Source organism: Gadus chalcogrammus, chromosome 8 (genome assembly GCF_026213295.1).
Source record: "Gadus chalcogrammus isolate NIFS_2021 chromosome 8, NIFS_Gcha_1.0, whole genome shotgun sequence".
NCBI lineage: Eukaryota > Metazoa > Chordata > Actinopteri > Gadiformes > Gadidae > Gadus > Gadus chalcogrammus.
The window spans coordinates 28,284,810-28,304,378 of NC_079419.1; the positions used below are offsets into that span (position 1 = coordinate 28,284,810).

The following is a 19,569-nucleotide window of genomic DNA, read 5'->3' on the forward strand; positions in this document are numbered from 1 at the left end:
ATACTGTAAATGTGGACCAAGAGGAAAAAATGGATTTAATATATTTCCCCAAAACTTTTAATGTCCTATCTCTCTTCACCGTCCTGTCCATAAAGGCACAAAAAGCCTACAAACATATTCCATCATAACTAAATATGGCTCTCTTGTTATAAGCGCTTGCCACTTAATCGTCAAATCCCGCCGGCGTGCAAGTTTTCGTTACACCAGCCCTTCCCCCCTAGCCTGGATACCAGCCTGAACTCCGCCCACAAAATATTTGGTCTGGGAGATTCAGTCTGGAATTTAGCTCGTTGGGAGGTATTATGGTGCGTTTGAGCATTCTCTGCGAACCGACTCGGATCTCGGATCTGATGCCACGCCCACACTTCAAGCGTTTTATTATTTCGCTCGGCCGTTGGAGGAAAACATGGACGCCACCCGGAAAGCTGTTGTCGCGGTAGCATTGGCAGAGGACCAGGCGATCCAATATAAGTAGGCTATAGGCCATAGTCAAGTCAAGTCAAGTTTATTTATATAGCACATTTAAAACAACAGTAGTTGACCAAAGTGCTGGACACAAATACAATATATTTGTGTACATAGGCAGAGATACGGACACAGTAAGGTATTGCAGTAATACGAGTGATTGAAATTACCATTTAAACCACCAAAGTGGTCCAAGCACAATGAAAACAGTTCATACTTCAAGTCACAATGGGCGCAGCCATCTTGAATTCTGTCTCGGAATTTCGCTCGGTCACCACTGAGTTCAACCGAGATGGCGAGATCGCCGTCCGAGGAAAAGGGGCGTGTTTGTGCGTGTCGCTAGGCAACGTCCTCGGACCTCCGAGACGGATGGATATTAAAACGCACCATAAGGTCAGATCAAAAAGTGATCTGACCAATCAAATTGTAAGGGCGGGCTTTATACGTTGATGGACAGATGATACACATTAACGTAATCAACCACGTCACCAAAGAGCGCTCAGCGCTTTTACTTTTTTTCCCAAAAATGCTGACCGTGTTGCCAATTTGTCCATGTATCCTTAAATTCTTTTTAAAAAACAGGGATAAATCGTTTATGTCCATCTTCTTTTTCTACTTCTTCGAACGTGCGCTCAGTTGAGTTAGTTTGAGAATAGCTGTGCTTCGCACAACATACGTCACATACTACGTTGCTCTGATTGGTTTTAGGTCTATCCAATTGAGCAAAGAGGCATTTTCCTTCCTGGTTCCGCCCTATAATCACAGCCCAATGGTTCGGTCTCAGACTCATATTCTGACTAGAATTATGAGTATGACATCGCCAGGCTACTTCCCCCCAACATGCTGGGTCAATTTTTGGCATCACACAGTTGAGTGTTATAGTCATGTCATACACCGTTTGAAAGCTTAGAATCTCAGGAATGTCATCAAATGTCAACCACATGGTGGAATAAATATGTTTTGCGAATATAGATCAAAAATATCCTAGTGTCTTAGGTCAAAATAGCCCCCCTCACCCTCCTCCTCCCTTGGTGCATTCTAACTTTATCGTCGTTGTGGATATCCTTAGCAATGAGTTGATAGCCTACTTCATGTTGGGTCTTGAAATGTTCATAAGAGTCCGCAGCAGTGGCGATTTTGGTTTGGAAACTCTGGTGGGGCCCATGCAGGAAAATATTATAACGCAATCCAGAAATACCACATATTACTACCATCACAAAAAAAACAGTAGCAAGTGACAGAGGGGACCAAAATTGCAGCTGAATAATGCCATCACTCAAACGCGAATCTGACAACATATATTAGGCTATTATAGCAATAGCACCACCAAATGGCAGCGTTCAAGATCTCACAATATCAAAACTCAAGAAAACAACAACGTGGCAACAATAAAAACACAATGGCGCACACCCTTTACACAGCAATCAATATACAAAGCCACCACTCACAATATACCAAAAAAAGAAGAAGTATGGTTTAAGTTGCATTAAGTTTGCAGGCCACCATACTGTAAAATTAACAATGAATCTAGCCTGATAGAGTGGTTGCCTATTCAGACCTGGATAATCCTGGTTGAAAATTTAAGTAAGTTTGGGCTAAGATGGTAATTACCTGTGCTTTAAGGACAGTGCTGTCTTGTCTCCTTTGTGTGGCTGAGGTGAAACACAAGCATTTTTTTCCGCTTGAACAACTCCTGGTTGAACGATCTATTCTTGTCCTTTCCCTCTTGAATAATGATTAAATCCGTCGGGCGATGTGGTCCCAAACGTTTTATCTCCAACTTCTGTTCAAGTGCTAAATCTCACATGAGACAGATACTCAACACGATTCATAATTTAATGAATGAAACGTCCATTTGTTGTTATTTACTGTAACAGTAACTGTAACAGTAACTACGTTAGCCAGCTAGCAAGATCTGATCGGCTCCCGCCGTAAACCCCGCCCTTTCTACAAATCAGCCAATGAGAAGAGCTTTGGGGCACTAAACTTCTGGCCCCACCGCCGAAACAGAAGCGGGCGCTGCGCACGCGCTTGCTCGCGCAACAGCACCAGTTTTCTGCACTGCAGCAGACGGGGCCATCTCGGCTGTGCCCCACTGAGCGGAAATGACGAGACGGAGCAACGAACTATTTCACACACAACTACTACACTACAACAATTGCGTTCATCAAATTAAAACTGCGGACATGTAATTAATTATTAACAATTAATGTATTATTAACTTATGCTCAATAACATTTTTGAAAAAAAAAAAGAAAAGTATAATCGTGCCCTGCACGGCAGCGTTCTCTGGTGGGGCCGTGCCCCACTGGCCCCTAATGCAAAGACGCCACTGGTCCGCAGAAACCGAATATCAATATTTAGTGTAATTACATTGTGTATATGCACAATCAATCTTATACAAAGCAGCCGAAAAATAGAAAACCGAAACGCTACTATGTTTTTAGGTAGAAAACTGCGATTCAGGGTTTGAATTCCGCTAATGTCGTCTGATTCATTGAGTCCACTGTGTTCGCCAGGGAGCAAGGTACGTTTTATTACTCTGTTTTCTGGGAATAATTGACGCAAGCAGAAACCAGAATACAAGCCGTTTTTTCGTTTTTTCGTTTTGACAAGAAAACGAAAATCTAAATTTCAGTTCGTTTATTCGTTTTTTGGTTCTTACTGAGCGAAACAAATTTACCACTCAATATCTGGTTTCCGCCGGTGGGCGGGTCCTCTTATTGGCTGGCGTGCTTCATTGCCCTGTGCGCTTCATTATAAAAGTTCTTCCGTTTGATAATGTCGACAGAAATATTACTATATTATAGACACTAGCAGACACAGAGGACCACACCACCCACAGTCAAGACTGACACGGCTTCAAATAACAATAATAGTATTCATAATCATTTGAAAATGAGAACTTATGAAGTTATGATGACTTCAGTGCAGTTGATGTTTAGCCACAGTTAATACATGCAGAATAGACCTGAGGGCTTTACTACGACATGATTGTCCGGCTCTGAACTATGCGCTCTGTGCGCGTTCACATCAAAGGAGCTGCGATCGCGGGCTGCTGATTTCCTCACAGCCTGAGAGCTATGAGGAATACAAGTGATTACAACACATTTCTGACAGCTGAACATTGCGCAGGGCTCTCAGTGAGACGCACGCAATTCAACCCATTCACACGCCACACAACTTGCGCCACTATTTAACAGTGGAAGGGTAGGAATTAAATGCGTCCGGGTGAAATTTCAAAATCGTCCGGGATTTTATTAAAGCCTCAATACATGTTCACATTTAATTTGCGTTGCGTTCCTCTGGGTCTGTCACAAACTAGTTGGGCTACGCCCTCCCCTACTCAGTTCTGTTCGCTTTGCATTGGTGGAAGTGAGTAGGGGGAGTGGTTAAGTAAAGCCTTCAGATTGGACGGTTTGACTTTAGAGTTACCGCCATGTTTTGTATTATTTTTTTACCATTATTTTTTTATAGGGACAAACATTAACACATTTCTCCATTCTCCTGCAGGGGATTGATAAAGTTCTATCTATGTAACAGAAGGAAACACTTACTCATGCTCAAATATTCATACTCATACTTTGCACACTTTACCACAGCATTGGCCTACTGAATGCCACAGATATATTTTTAAGCATTGGACTGAATGCCACATAAATATAATGTATGTTTTGCACGTTTGCAACGTTTAAAAGTTCAGGGAAAAGTATATGCCTCTACTGGTGTTGCTTAGGCCAATATCCTTTTAAGGGCCAATAATGCCTACTATTGTAGCGGTATCGTATTCACTGTGTATGTTGTATGGTGTGTGCCCCCTTTAAGGGAAGGGGGCGTGGCACCATACATTAGTCACCATGTCTGTGGACAAATTTGTATGCAGTCACATATTAATATATCAATGCAATGTAATAATATACATCTTTAAATGCAAAATAATGAGTCATTATTTTTATTATGACTTATCAAAGGTTTTTATTGGCTCCCAGAATGCAGGTCTGTTAGTGACTCCCAGTATCTCTAAAAACAGACTGGGAAGTAGAGCATTCAGTTACTGGGCTCCTTTACTGTGGAACCAGCTCTCCCCATGGGTCAGAGAGGCAGACCCCCCCCCCTCACCTTTCGCACCTTGTAGTTTGGCCTTGGCGTCTCGCAGTCTCTCTGTGTTTCCATATATTCTCCACAGCTCCACCCCCAGTCTGAACCAACTGCAATTTTTCCCCTTGGTTTTCCTGGGAGTTTTTACTCAGTCGATGTGAGGGTTTAATGGAAGAGGATGTTGTTATGATGCTCATGCTATGTAAAGCCCTTTGAGACAAACTGTTTGTAAAAACGGGCTATAAAAATAAAATTGCCTTGCCTTGCCTAACCCGCTTGGAATGTAATTCATATTCATGTTACTAGTTTGATCATTGACTGACTACATGAATAGAGATTCTTATAGAGGTCTTATAGTCAAACGGTATAGGGTTAGGGTATATGCAAATTTGTATGTGTTTAGGCCAGTTATGAGATCTAGTTAACATCCTTAAAAGTCATTTCCAAACACATTAAAGAAAAAAACAAAAGCAAAGAGATTTTGTAGCAGTAGCACACTTTTACTTACACAGAGTGGGATAGGAATCAGGTTAACAAAACATCTAAGAACATCTAAGCTGTCTAACACATTACCAACGCAACATTGAAACATCATAAAACATCACAAAAAAAACAGCTGGAATACAAAGAGTTTGCTTTGTATTCCAGCTGGCCTGTTATGAGCAAATTTCTATACGCTACTATAGATCCATTCCAAAACATGTTCCAAGTAGGCTATAGGACAACGCATAATGCATCCTGGAATGAGTGAAGCTTGCCTGCTGACACGTTAAAATGACTGTCACAACTGCCCTGAGCAAAACCATTTGTACATAGTGTAGGCTACAGTAGCCTATTCGATATTGAATGATAGGTTACTTTACACTCCCTGTCACTGTACAGAGTAGACAATATGATTTGCTTTTACAGCACCTTAAAAAACTCACTGTAGCCTATAGGCTATTCATAGGCACACCCAGCCTCGCTTTCAATATAACATGCACTCGCATTCTGTAAACACCATCAGTAAATAATAATATGAAAACAATATAAAATATCTTTCAACAAGAAAAAAATATTTGTTTACTTTAAATGGATAAAGGTCAACAATTTTCAGCTGTCAGAAATGTGTTGTGATCACTTGCATTCCTCATAGCTCTCAGGCTGTGAGGAAATTAGCAGCCCGCGATCGCAGGTCTGCTCTGCATGTATTAACTGTGGCTAAACATCAACTGCACTGAAGTCATCATAACTTCATAAGTTCTCATTTTCAAATGATTATGAATGCTATTATTGTTATTTGAAGCCGTGTCAGTCTTGACTGTGGGTGGTGGGGTCCTCTGTGTCTGCTAGTGTCTATAATACAGTAATATTTTTGTCGACATTATCAAACGGAAGAAATTTTATTATGAAGAGCACAGGGCAATGAAGCACGCTGGCCAATAAGAGGACCCGCCCACCGGCGGAAACCAGATATTGAGTGGTAAATTCGTTTCGCTCAGTAAGAACCAAAAAACGAATAAACGAACTGAAATTTAGATTTTCGTTTTCTTGTCAAAACGAAAAAACGAAAAAACGGCTTGTTTTCTGGTTTCTGCTTGCGTCAATTATTCCCAGAAAACAGAGTAATAAAACGTACTTTGCTCGCCAGGGTCTCACGGTGACATAGAGCCCTCCCACATGTCTGTAAAACCAATACTTCCTTGTTTACAAGCCTTACAAGCCAATGAGGCGATCACTATAAAAACGGGGCATGTATACTTTGATTGACAGCTTCACCAGCAGACAGCAAGGGTCGGGGACGGGCCTTAGATATCATAATTGCCACTGAAAATACCTTTCTGACAATATCCAGCATGTCAATCAACGTCTCACGTGTGGTTGAGAAAACAAATGCGCAAGGGGTGTGCGTAAACTAGCAGGCTCTTCCCCAGAGTCGGATAGCTAAAAATTTGATTTTTGTGTGATTATACCTGTCTCATTACATATCAGAACATCTGGTATGCTATCTAAATGGTTCAAACGAAAGCCCAGAGGGTAACCTTTCATTTGAGACCAAGATTATGCTTCTACATGTTTGGGGGTAATATTCAAAAGTGAAGCAGCTCATGGCACTTGAAAACACAATAATATATGGAGCTCTGCTGTCAATAAATGTATAACTTCATTGGACCTGATCCAGTATTAGAGCTAACACTACTGAGTAATATCTGCAAACACATTGAGTGGTTAAAACAACACCATATATGGTTATGCTCAAATCAATTGTAACATTTAATTGTGTCAAATAAACCAGACCCTTAAGGGGTGACTTCTTTATCAAGCCATCCTCACCAATATACACTAGATTTTGCCTTTGTCCGACAGATGTTTCTTGAACCAGCTCCAGAGTACATGTCCGTTGACCTTGTAACTCTGAATAAACAACGTGTTGAGCCTCTACCTCTCCTGAATCCTGACACCCCGCTAGCAGAGGCTAGCACCGGGACCATCACCAGCCCCCGCCTGACCCTTCAAATAGATTTTTTATTCCATTCAACAATAAAACGTGATGTTCGAATGCTTTGAAAAGTGTATATTACTCAACTATACATGCATACATTGTGGCCTTCAACATAACATGTGTTTCCAGTTTTTCTCTCCACATGCCTCCTATATGTGTGTTTTTGCAGATGGAGCTGAGCTCTGGCAAGGAGAAGACTTTAAACCTGCAGTCCCAGCTCGGGAGACAGCATGCAGTCTTCAGATTGAAGATCAAGGGGCTCTCCCAGACGACAGAGCTAACAGGAACCATGTGGTCCAGCGGGCCGCCCAACATTATAGAGGTAAGGAGGAGTACCTTATATGGTTTTTCCTGGGGTTTCTTTCCCTCTCTTAAAGCTGAACTACGACCTAACATACTGTGACAAGGTAAGGACATGTATATATATATTGGTGATGAGCACGCACCCAGCCCCTATTGAACAGTTTGGTGTAGGATTTTGCTTTGCTTATGCATTGAATCAACCGTATGGTATATTGTATCATAGAATACAGACAAATGTTTAGCTAGATTTTGTTATTAATAATGAAGCCTGTTATGCATATTGTTGCATTACATTTAATTATTTTTTCCATTTCTTAATATATACGATTTACAGAATGTCGCTTCCTGTTGAAAGAGGGCAGCTAAACTTATTTTCTGTTACGAAGGATAATAGCGCAATACAAAATAACACATAAAAAACATGAAACACTTTTACCCTGTTGTTTTACCCTTACCCTATTATTTCTTTAATATGTTTAATGAATTGGGTAAAGGTAAATTAAGGGTACATTCATTTTCCCTTCATATAAATTAACATTATAAAGCATTAGCACATGGGATTAAGTTTAATCTTAGGTTTAGTTTAGCCTAACCCTATTAAATAATGTATAAATTAATACTTTAGTTAACATGAACACCATAACCTTAACTTGTATGCAATTAGTAATGAAAAACGATTAGTAAGTTATGACCAGACTATTTTGAACTTTTTGAACTCCGAAAAAGGGAGTTCAGAAATCATTATGAGGGTTGCCAGAAATACCAAAGAATTGCAATCCAATATAGTTTACGATTAACGATTCCGAGTTAACGATAACTGCGATCTGCGATGTACATATATGTAAGGGCAGATTTAAATGTATTATAAACAGTCTATGTTAAGTCTATTTAAACAGTATTATATACAGTCTATGTTAAGTCAGTTGAACCTGTATTATATACAGTCTATGTTAAGTAACTTTAACCTGTATTATATGCAGTCTATGTTAAATCAGTGTAACCTGTATTATATACAGGCTATGTTCAGTCACTTAAACCTGTATTATATAGTCTATGATAAGTCAGTTGGACCTGTATTATATACAGTCTATGTTAAGAATGTTGAACCGGTAAGATATACAGTCTATGTTAAGTAAATTGAACCTATATTATATAAAGTCTATGTTAAGTCAGTTGAACCTGTATTATATACAGTCTATGTGAAGTGAGTTTAACCTGTGTTAATTACAGTCTATGTTAAGTCGGTTTATCCTGTATGATATACACTATACAGTCTATGTTTAGTCAGTTTAACCTGCATTATATACAGTCTATGTTTAGTCAGTTTAACCTGTATTATATACAGGGCCCTATTTTAACGGTCTGAAACACAAGTTGCTTTGGGGGCAGATCTCTGGCGCTGCTATTATACCGGCGGATTATTGACTCTTGCGCCCGACGCAAATCTAAAATGGGTTGGTCTGAAGTAGCTTAATTGAGACCAATGAGAGTGCCATATTTCTTCTCCTTTAAGAGCCAGCACATTTTAACTTGACGAGTTGATTTAAAAGTACAACTTCTTATTGCTGTATCAGCTGTTCTTTCCCAAATAATTTAACCAACGTTATCATTTACCCTTAACCAAGATTTGGTTTTGGAAGGGATATACTTCGCTCAAGTTTATTATTGTTATTATTATTTTAACGGGTGGCATGAGAATTTTTTTGCCATGGCACTTCAAAATAGCAACAACAACTGCGCTATCCGCTAGTGCATTTAGACAAGGTATTAGCCGGTAAGTGGCGGAATTTGCACAGGGACATGCCTCTTCTTTTCGCCGACACGCCTCTCCAGGGTGCAAGTGCAGTGGCACAAGTTTACTGCGGGGGGAAATCTGCTTTACACCAGGTGTAAACTAGCAACGATGTGTAGAAAGTAAATTGCGCTGGGTGCAAGATAGGGCCCACATTCTTTGTGCGTTACAACCTCACTACTGGCCACGCAGCTCATTTCCTGCTTTGAACTGTTGCAGAGCTCGCTGGATACACTCCTAAACAGTAATCTGTAATCTATTTGGAACATTTTGAGACGCTAGTCGTCAGCGGTTGAATTGCATTTTAGTTAGGCTATTGTTTAGTGAAGACTGATATGCTTGACATAGTGACTTTTTAATTCCCCGCTCCCTTTTTTAAATCAAATCGCTGTAATTCAGGGCCTGGATATCATATATCTTTCCAACTAAAAACAAAAAGCAATTTCCCCTACATCAGCTACCACCATACGTTTAATCAATTCTGTGGGATCACTGTTATATGTATAGTACTGTTCTAAAGTTAAAACAATGTTCAACATGCTCATAAAGCTATATTTGTGATTGCAAAACAAGCCACACTATTGGTATCATGATTTTCCTTCGGTAATTATCTCCTCCAGTTTTGGAGGCATCTACACCAAACCAATTGCATATTATTTGGCACATATGAGTGCAGTGCGCTATTCGATTACATTATTTTAAAACTTTTTGGATAAAGTGGCGACAGGCGGCACTATAACCCGCAATCAAACAAAAAAGATCTGCCCCATAATTGAACCAATCACAAGTCTGCTTCAAAGTGGCCCAGGGACTTCAAACTTGAGCTTGCTCTTAAGCATGTGAGCATTCTCACAGAATATACAACGAATTAGCTCATGCCACCCCTAATGCACATACATCCTAGTTTTTAGGGCTACCCCACGATTTAATTCCCTGCATTTTCTACAGCTTGTTGTGTAGTCGACTCATCTTATTGTAAGTTAGCAAGATAACGTTTTGTTACTTGCATGCAGCATTTTTATTAGAATTAAATGACATAATGTTCCTAAATGTAAGAAATTAATTCTGTGTACATAATTTCTGTCTCAGTTATTTTCATTGAGCTGTGGTTTCATAAGACATAAAAAAATAAAATAAAATAATAATAATAATAATTGGCTTCTTCTAAACCATTGCTCAGACCTGAAAGACATTAGATGCACTTTGGAAGATACACCCGCGGATGAGCATAGATGCAAGGCGGATTCACGAGTGTCACGTTTACTTTAGGTGGATGTTGGAGGTTTATTTTCTGGTGGATGTTGATGGATATTGCACAGCTAGATATTGCACAGATACAGATCTTACCATGAAACTACTTCTTCAAGTTGAACTCCCTCTCCATCAGCAATCGTCTAGTCTGCGAACATCAGGGTGAGTAGAAAGGGACATTTGTTGAACTTCTGTTTAAAGACCTGCCGTGGTTTAATTAGCAGCTTGGAAACATAGATCTGTGATATCGTCTGAGTAATAATTTATACACACTTTATTGTTGCCGTGCTTGTGGAGATTGACATGACAGGGGCTATCGGAGGGTTAGTCAGTTTTAAGGCTGCCAGCCATGTATTAAGCGCTGGTTTCCTATTCAAAGGTAGCCTGTGGAAATGTATGATTACCCCAGCTGCCTTGGTCCTATATTATTCCTTACTGCAGCCAGGGGCCATGCAATAAGATGATCCTCCTGTAGAACTGGTTGTTTGCTTTTCCATAGCCATTTCAGCGAGCCTCAGAGCCTGACTCATTACCAGCTATGGCTGCTAGAGCAACAGAGTAGGAGTAGGTTACCATGCCAGTGACGTAGCTGATTGTTGAAATCCAACATGGTGGCGCCCTGTAACACTTTCACCGTACAATTTAATCCCTTTTAGCAAGTTCACTTTTAGTTATTGTACCAATGAAAAGGCAGACAATACATCTGTTGTATCAACTAAACTTCAAATTTCAGTTCAGTTCATCTTTAATTCACTTGAGAAATGGGTGCTTGGAGTTTTCTGGATGTTGTGTGCTTATCAATAGACATGATAATGTGAATGAGGCTGCAATTCAGGTTTATAAGTGGAACATCTTTCCCTAAATATGACAATTATGTTATTATCTAACTTTCATTAGTGTGTTGACTTTAAATTTTGCTCGGACCCCGTTAATCACCGCTTGCGGTTATATTTATTATTATTATGTAGAGACAATCTCACCATTTAGTTACATTGTCTTTCATTTATTATTGCCTTACCTTTTAAAACATTTTTCCCTTCAACATATATGTAAACGATATCTTTAGTGCTGAAAACATGGAATCAGCAGCTTGGGGGAGGCCGAAGTGTTCAATGCCAGCAGCCTTTTTGGAAAATGGCTCCCTTGGTCATCAAAATGCCAATCTGAAAAAACCCAATATCCAGATTTCTTCTCAATATATTAAGCTTTTTATGCAGCAAATTTGGCACTTTTATCACAAAATGAACATAAGGTTAGCTATGCTGCCCCACTAATCATGAATATGTGTGACCGCCTTGAATCAAGGTCCCTCGGTCACGGTTAGCGGGTGGCAGGCAGGCAGGTAGGACCCAATCGCAGACAGTTCAGGTAAAAGGATAATTTATTAACTCAAAAGGCAAGGAAAACAGGCGACGCGGGGAACACAGGTAACACAGGACACAACTCACCACAAACTAAAATGATCTGACCAGGAACAAAGGAAAGACAAGGGCTTAAATACCAAACACACCGGGCACGCAACGAGTAACAGCTGAAACACATTAGGGGAGGAGGCAGTAATCACACAGGAGGGAAAACTGACATGGGGAGAAAAAAGACCGATACCAAAGTAAAACAGGTAACACACCATAACAAGACAAGGAAACCGACACGCCATGACAGTACCCCCCCCTCAAGGGTCGACTACCAGGCGACCCACGACATGCAAAAAAAAGGAAGTCAAATCCCAGTAGGGTGGGTGGAGGGGAGCCAGGAGCAGGGAACAAAGAAAAATGGATTGGGGGAAGCGGCGGTGGGCTCGAGACTGCTGGGCTTGAGAGCGGGCTCGGGACCCGGAAACGTTAATTGGGAACTCGGGACTGGACTCCGGGGCTGGGACCCGGACTGCTTCACGGGCTACGGGGAACTCGGGGAACTCCGGGCTGGGACCCGGACTGTTTCAGGGGAAACGGGGGACAAGCAGAGGCCTGCAGCAGCGAAGACGAGGTAGAGGGCGGGCCCCTTCTGGAAGGTTTGGAAGGCGGAACCCCTTGGGAAGGCAAGGTAGAGGGCGGGCCCCTACTGTCCTGGATGAGTGATGGGTCCAAAATGCGGCTCCGGGGAACCCAGGAGCGCTCCTCAGGACCGTACCCCTCCCAATCGACGAGGTACTGGTGACCCCGCCCACAGCAGATCCAGGAGTCGACGGACCGTCCAGGCTGGATGATTATCAATCATCCTAGGCGGAGGTGGAGGTGGGATGGGGGGGGGACAACGGGCTGGTAGAGACTGGGTTGATCTGAGAGACATGGAAGGTGGGGTGGATGCAGCGGAGTGCAGGGGGGAGGTTCAGGCGAACCGCAGAGGGGTTGACCACCTTGGAGATGGTGTAGGGGCCGATGAAGCGAAAGAAGGCAAGGTGGTTCGGGAAGAGGGGCACCTTCGGGAAGGAGTAGGGTTCAGGAACCGGACAGGGCTCGGGGACCGGAGTCAGCTCAGGGGCTGGAGAGAAATGTGAACCGGATGGCACTCCAACTCACCACCCCGACTCTGATAGTCCATAAGGCACCCTCCAACCCGGGCCTTGAAGCGACAGTGCTGCACGTACGCCCCAACACAGCCTCCAACAAAAAGAGCGTCCGCTGGGTCCAATGATGGTCGGATCATTCTGTCACGGTTAGCGGGTGGCAGGCAGGCAGGTAGGACCCAATCGCAGACAGTTCAGGTAAAAGGATCATTTATAAACTCAAAAGGCATGGAACACGGTTGACAAGGGGAACACAGGACACAACTCACCACAAACTAAAATGATCCAACAAGGAACAAAGGAAAGACAAGGGCTTAAATACCAAACACACCGGGCACGCACCGAGTAACAGCTGAAAAAAATTAGGGGAGGGAGCATTAATCACACAGGAGGGAAAACTGACATGGGGAGAAACAAGACCGATACCAAAGTAAAACAGGTTACACACCAAGGCTGTTTCCCAATGTCAAGGAAGCATGCTCAACGGCCGCCCTTTTAAGGACGCTACGTCATAGAACGCTGACAAGCACTGTTCCAATGTTGAGGACACTCGAAAGCCGCGCCATTTTTGCGTCCTTTGTTTTTGAGAATTCTGAGATTTTTCAAGGATGCATCGCTGCATCCTAGACGAGCCAAAACTACCGACAATCCTCTGCGTTCACTGGGCGGGTTCTTGAAATTGGCAGAGCAGTACACGTTCAAATGAAGTGAAGTTATATTAGTTTTCAGAAATATTTTGTGCCGTATTGCTTTTTAGAGATTCATCATGTTAATAATAATCAAGCCTAAAGACCTGTGCCACTTTTCAAACGTTTTTGCAACTTCATGATACGTTGCTATATTTTGCATGGACGTAGCTGGTGTTAAACACCACTGTCACCAATGTCAATTTACTCGCTCACAAGATTACATTATTTATGTATACCTATTTATGTTTGTGTTGAATCGTATTTTTTTAGGGTCAGCCCAGCAAACGGAGGCTTTTGTGCGCCGGGTGGCGCGCAAACATTTGTTTACCGGTGGAAGGGATAGTGCCACTATCCAATAAAAAAATTAATGCACAACCGATCATTTGCAATGTTTGTAATTTTTAATGAACGTATATAATTGTATTTTATATGATATACTTATGTGTTAAACCACTGGTAGATTGTAGGCATATATGAATGAATGAATGAATCAGTTAAATAATATATCCAAATAAATACATGTTTATCATCTCTTTCTTTGTCTTTTCCCCCCTGCATAATAGTAATCAACCGTACTGTAAATGTGATGCATGAATTAAGTTCTCAGACAATTTCACTTAGTTTTATAAAAATTGAATGGATTTTTTTTTTAATAAAGACGATTCTATCAACCGCAACAAAGCTTTTGTGACTTCCCCAAAGAGGCTCCATGCGAAGGAGACATGACCGCATTCATAACAGACAAAAGTCAAATAAATATCGATCAGCTTGATTGCTGCCATGTTTTATTCATAAGCGCACATGTGTTTACAAGCGGACACGCAGTATTAAAAAGCGGAAGCGGAAGCGCTTCCACACTACCAAGTCGTTCCAAAGTCTGAACGTTACAAACACTAGGAAGCACTCGAGCTAGCATTCTAGTCTCATCTCCATAGGACGCGACTAGCAAGGACGCATCCTAGCAACGCTGCAGCCTTCACTTTGGGAAACAGCCCAAAACAAGACAAGGAAACCGACAGACCATGACACCCTCATTGGCCACAAACAGCAAATGCACGTCAACCTGTCGTTTTGTGTAGCGTTTTACGAAGGACATAATGAGCAAATGCAGCAATGTATTGTGGAAGAGACAATTGTTTGTTCTCAAAACTGGCATCCTCAACCTGTTTCCTCTGAAACTTCCTCCCTGTCTTTGCTCTAGGGCCTCTGTTCTGTCAAGAGAGGGGTTTCTGGCTTTCAATCCCAGGCCCGGTTGGCTGTGGACAGGCACAAGGTGCTGGCTACTGGCTTCAACGTCAGCGTGGTGGACGGGAATCTGGCCATGTTGCTCTCCTTCAACCAACCCAACGGGCCTGCACTCTTTGAGACCGCCCTGACTGCCCACTTCAAAGGTCTTTGTGCTGACCTTTGACCCTTTCCAATGATTCTTTAAGGATCAATTTGTATTTTCGTGAACAAATACCAACAGATTTTACATGATCATACATGTTGGATGTGGGGTTTCGACAGGTTTTGACCAAACTATCCTCTTTGGCTATTAGCTGTTTAAGTTTTTAGCAGTTGTATTCAAGGCTTGAATGACAGTGTCATGTACATCATGTTTTTAAGGCCACATCAAAGCCACAAACAATTAGCACCAAGTTTTTGGATCTGGAGGGTGGATGTCATTCAGCTCTTTCCACTCTCCGCCCCTTGACTCGCAGGGCCCCTGAGGAGCCTATCAGCGGACGTGCGTGTTAAGGGAGCCAGGGTGTCTCTGCTTGGGGACATAGGGGAGCTGGGCCCCCGAGGAGGCTCCATCGAGGCCCGGCTTACCCTGAAGCACAGCCTGGACGGAAAAAACACCCCAGTCTTCCAGGTGAGACCCAGGAATGACAAGAAGACCTGAGACAGAAAGGAAAGAGCGAGAGGGGTTCACTCTCTCACTCACTCACTAGTGCCATGCCAACTGATGCTTTAAAACCTTCCAGAAAGAGACAATCCATCCCGGTGACAGGGGGGGTCTGATGTTAGTATATGTTAGAAAAGCAGAAATAGCTGCCGTGATGACGAGTGATTATGCCGGGACGGTTTTTCCTGTCATTAGCTGTGGCTCTGTGTGCGTGTGTGTGTGTGTGTGTGTGTGTGTGTGTGTGTGTGTGTGTGTGTGTGTGTGTGTGTGTGTGTGTGTGTGTGTGTGTGTGTGGGTGTGTGTGGGTGTGTGTAGGTTGAGGCTTGGGGCCGGCTGACTGAATCACAGCTGAAGTGCTCCATGGCTGTAAACCCAGCGTTGGGTTCATCATTGGCTCTCATTATACAAGGACATCGCCTGCTACACAGGTACAGTATGAACACACACACACACACACACACACACACACACACACACACACACACACACACACACACACACACACACACACACACACACACACACACACACACACAAGTAAACGCACTACTACATCAAGATGTGATCTGCTGTACAGTAAGGAGTTGATGGTGAAGGTGGTCCAAAACATCCCCCAGCTGATGTTCTACCTGCCTGGTCAACTCAACACCAGGACGCAGGTGGGTGTGTTACTTCACAGCCATGATGCACGAATGATAAATAACAAGATAAACAAAATATTTATTCTCTATCTATCTATCTATCTATCTATCTATCTATCTATCTATCTATCTATCTATCTATCTATCTATCTATCTATCTATCTATCTATCTATCTATCTATCTATCTATCTATCTATCTATCTCTCTATCTGCTTTGAAGAAAGGCACATATTAAGATAAAAAAAATATGTATATGTATACATTTTTTATCTGAATATGTGCCTTTCTTCAAAGCCTCAAAGGAGCTATACTTTCCTTTCTCAAAGTGTAGGGATCGGGTTGCAGATTAAGGTGCTCTGGAGTAAACCTCTGCAAAGTCTTATCTCATCTGGTCTCAGGTAAACCATTCAAGCTCCAGAGTAGCAAGCGTGGTGGAGCTGTCCTCGGGAAGGAGGAGGCTGTTGGCGCGGTGTGAGCTGGTGGTCCTCCAGGGGGGATATATGCAGGCAATGGAGCTCAACCACACCTTCCCACAGGTATCTGATCCCCACGCAATCACTAGCAATCACTGAAGAACCAATTTGAAAACAAGGATATGGTTTCCCCTGAACACCTTAAAAAAAGAAGGGATTTTTGGAGAATATAAACTGGCTCTCTTAATAACTGCTGTATTCATCAGATCGACCCCATGAAGTTGTATAAACTAAACAGAAAAGAAAGAAGAATTGAATGACCCTCTTTGATTCATTTAATGGTGATCCCCTAGCTGAAGCCGTTACCGCGGGCCGTGGCAGTGCGGACCCTATTCGAGGCCAAAAACTGGAGCCACCAGATCCAACATGGAACAGTGTGGGGAAATAGGGAGATCCGCTTGACTGGCGTCTACTCCGTGCCACCCTCACTGGAGATAGGGAACCATGTACTGAAGGGTAAGCTAAGAATATGACTGAAATCAGTCATATTCTCTCACATTTACGGCATCGGAATGTCGCCATGAATCCCTCCTCCTCCCTGGACTACAACACTGATCATGGAGACATATGAACCTGTGACCTGAAGGATTGTTGGAATTCAAAGGTTGCAGGTTCCAGGTTGATATATATAATAATAATAATAATAATAAATTGTATTTATAATGCACTTTATATTCAAGAATCTCAAAGTGCTTCAGAGAAAAAAAATACCAAAAAACTATTAAAAAGGGGGATCCTCAAAGAAAGTTTAGCTAAATGCTCTTTTAAAGAGATGGGTTTTGAGGTTCCGTTTAAAAAGAGCTGTAGTCTGTGGAGCCCTCAGGTGGTCAGGGAGGGCGTTCCATAGTCTAGGGGCAGCAGCAGAAAAGGCCCGATCACCCATGGTGCACAGCTTCGTATGTCGGGTTTGGAGGGTGTGAGTGGATCCTGAACGGAGTGTACGTGAGTTTGTCGGGGGGGTGAGGAGTTCCTGAAGGTAGAGGGGGGCAAGTCCGTGAAGGCACTGGTGGGTGAGGAGGGAGACCTTGTACTCAATTCTGAGTGAGACAGGGAGCCAGTGCAGTGATTTCAGGATGGGGGTGATGTGGTCATGCTTGCGCACCCTCATCAGGACCCTGGCAGCACTGTTTTGAATGTATTGGAGCCTCTGGATGCTCTTGCCAGGGATCCCAATGAGGAGTGCATTGCAGTAGTCCAACCTGGAGGAGACAAAGGCATGGACGAGCTTCTCTGCATCAGCCAGGGTGAGTGATTGGCGGAGTTTGGCGATGTTCCTGAGGTGGTATAAAGCTGTCTTACAGAGGTGTTTGATGTGGGTGTCAAAATTAAGTTGTGGGTCCATTTTAACACCGAGGTTGGTGACGGATGTGGAAAGGGGGATGTTTTTGCCAGAGAAGGTGATATTGGTGATGGTGGGGGAGCGGAGCTGATGTGGCGTGCCAACAAGGATGGCTTCCGTTTTATGGCTGTTAAGTTGTAGGAAGTTGAGCTTCATCCACGCCTCTATCTCCTCCAGGCAGGTGGTCAGTGTGGATGTTGGCAGAGGGGCAGAAGAAGTGGGAAGAAGAATATATATCTTCTTACTACTATTTATTACACGGCTCTTCTCAATGCTGTGAAACACTCTGTTCACTTGCATGGGCCTTCCCAGCTTCTGGTGGTGAATTATTTTTTGATAATTCAGCGTTGCTATGCATATAATGTAGTCCAGTAACTTATCAACACCAGCGTACTCGGTTGCTAAGCGACCTCAACGTCTTTGTCCGGCTACTTCTCTCTGATCAACACTACAAATGCTGGTAAGGGGCTTATTTTCAGGGCTTATTTTCGCGATAATTGCCGATGTTTTTTATATGATCCCTTACATAATAGCAGGCCTGTCGGACAAGTAACTCCTCCACACTTGGTCAAGTGCTCATTTGCCAAGCAGCCCGCAGCTCACACACACACACACACACACACACACACACACACACACACACACACACACACACACACACACATGCACCCGCAGACACACACCGCACACACGTGCGCGTTGCAAGACAACGGCAAATCACATTTTGTGTCCCAAGCTTTCCTTAACGATGCAATAATATTAAAAATAAAAATGGTATAAGATAAGAGTTAAAAGATGTGGTGGGATTTCTAATAACGACTTATCTAATTCACTTCAACTAGCTATAGGCAAGAGGAATCGAAGAGTCCAGGTCAAGTATAGATGGAGAGTTTATTGCCACCCACAAACGAGAGACAACAAAGCCGAATGGTATTCGCGAATACACACTACTGAATGACACCCGTACAGCTCCTTATATCCCCAATCCTTACACAATACAAAGTTGGACTTTCATCAAATATTGATGTGCATAGAATGTTTTTCTGGGTCATACTGTGTGGATGTCAGCATATTCTCATGTCTTCTGGGTCCCAATGTGACCTTAGAACATAAATACAACTTATACAAACAGAGATGATGCACACGTGTAAATGTAAGCATTGTCTTCAGAGAGTACATCAGATGGGAATAGACTGGATCCACTCACTGGTGTCACATGGCACATCAGGTGGGAATGGGCTGGACACACTCACTGGTGCCACATGGCACATAACATCTAGGCTAAAGGTGATCAGCTCTTTTCCACTATTAAAGTATCTATATGATATGTAGGCCTAATAATAATAATCATAGTTTAACATAAAATGTAAGGTTCATTTCTACCATAAAGAGTAAAAAAATCTTTAAATAGTTCAAATAAAACTAAATATGTACAGCATTGTACTAAGTTGCACAATCTTAAAGAGACAGCTTCCCTATAACACATTATTTCTATAGAGTCCACCACAACACTATTTGTTACACTTTGTTGCTAAAATGTAATAATACTCTCCTCCTTGAGCCTCCCAAAATATCTTTACACTGTGTTGCTCAAACTTATTATGACCCTCCTCCTTGAGTCTCCCGAAATTTCTTGCG

General features: G+C 42.5%; 1 protein-coding gene across 1 annotated transcript in view; it reads left to right on the plus strand.

The window, feature by feature from the left end:
- LOC130387984 (uncharacterized) overlaps nucleotides 1-17,065 on the plus strand; it is a 43,130-nt gene extending 26,065 nt beyond the window's left edge. The window contains exons 19-25 of the mRNA XM_056597276.1: nucleotides 7,215-7,367; nucleotides 14,788-14,977; nucleotides 15,290-15,444; nucleotides 15,793-15,905; nucleotides 16,055-16,136; nucleotides 16,518-16,655; nucleotides 16,886-17,065. Of these exons, the coding sequence (XP_056453251.1) occupies nucleotides 7,215-7,367; nucleotides 14,788-14,977; nucleotides 15,290-15,444; nucleotides 15,793-15,905; nucleotides 16,055-16,136; nucleotides 16,518-16,655; nucleotides 16,886-17,065 (1,011 nt within the window). The remainder of the gene's footprint in view (nucleotides 1-7,214; nucleotides 7,368-14,787; nucleotides 14,978-15,289; nucleotides 15,445-15,792; nucleotides 15,906-16,054; nucleotides 16,137-16,517; nucleotides 16,656-16,885) is intronic.
- The last annotated feature ends 2,504 nt before the right edge of the window (nucleotides 17,066-19,569 follow it).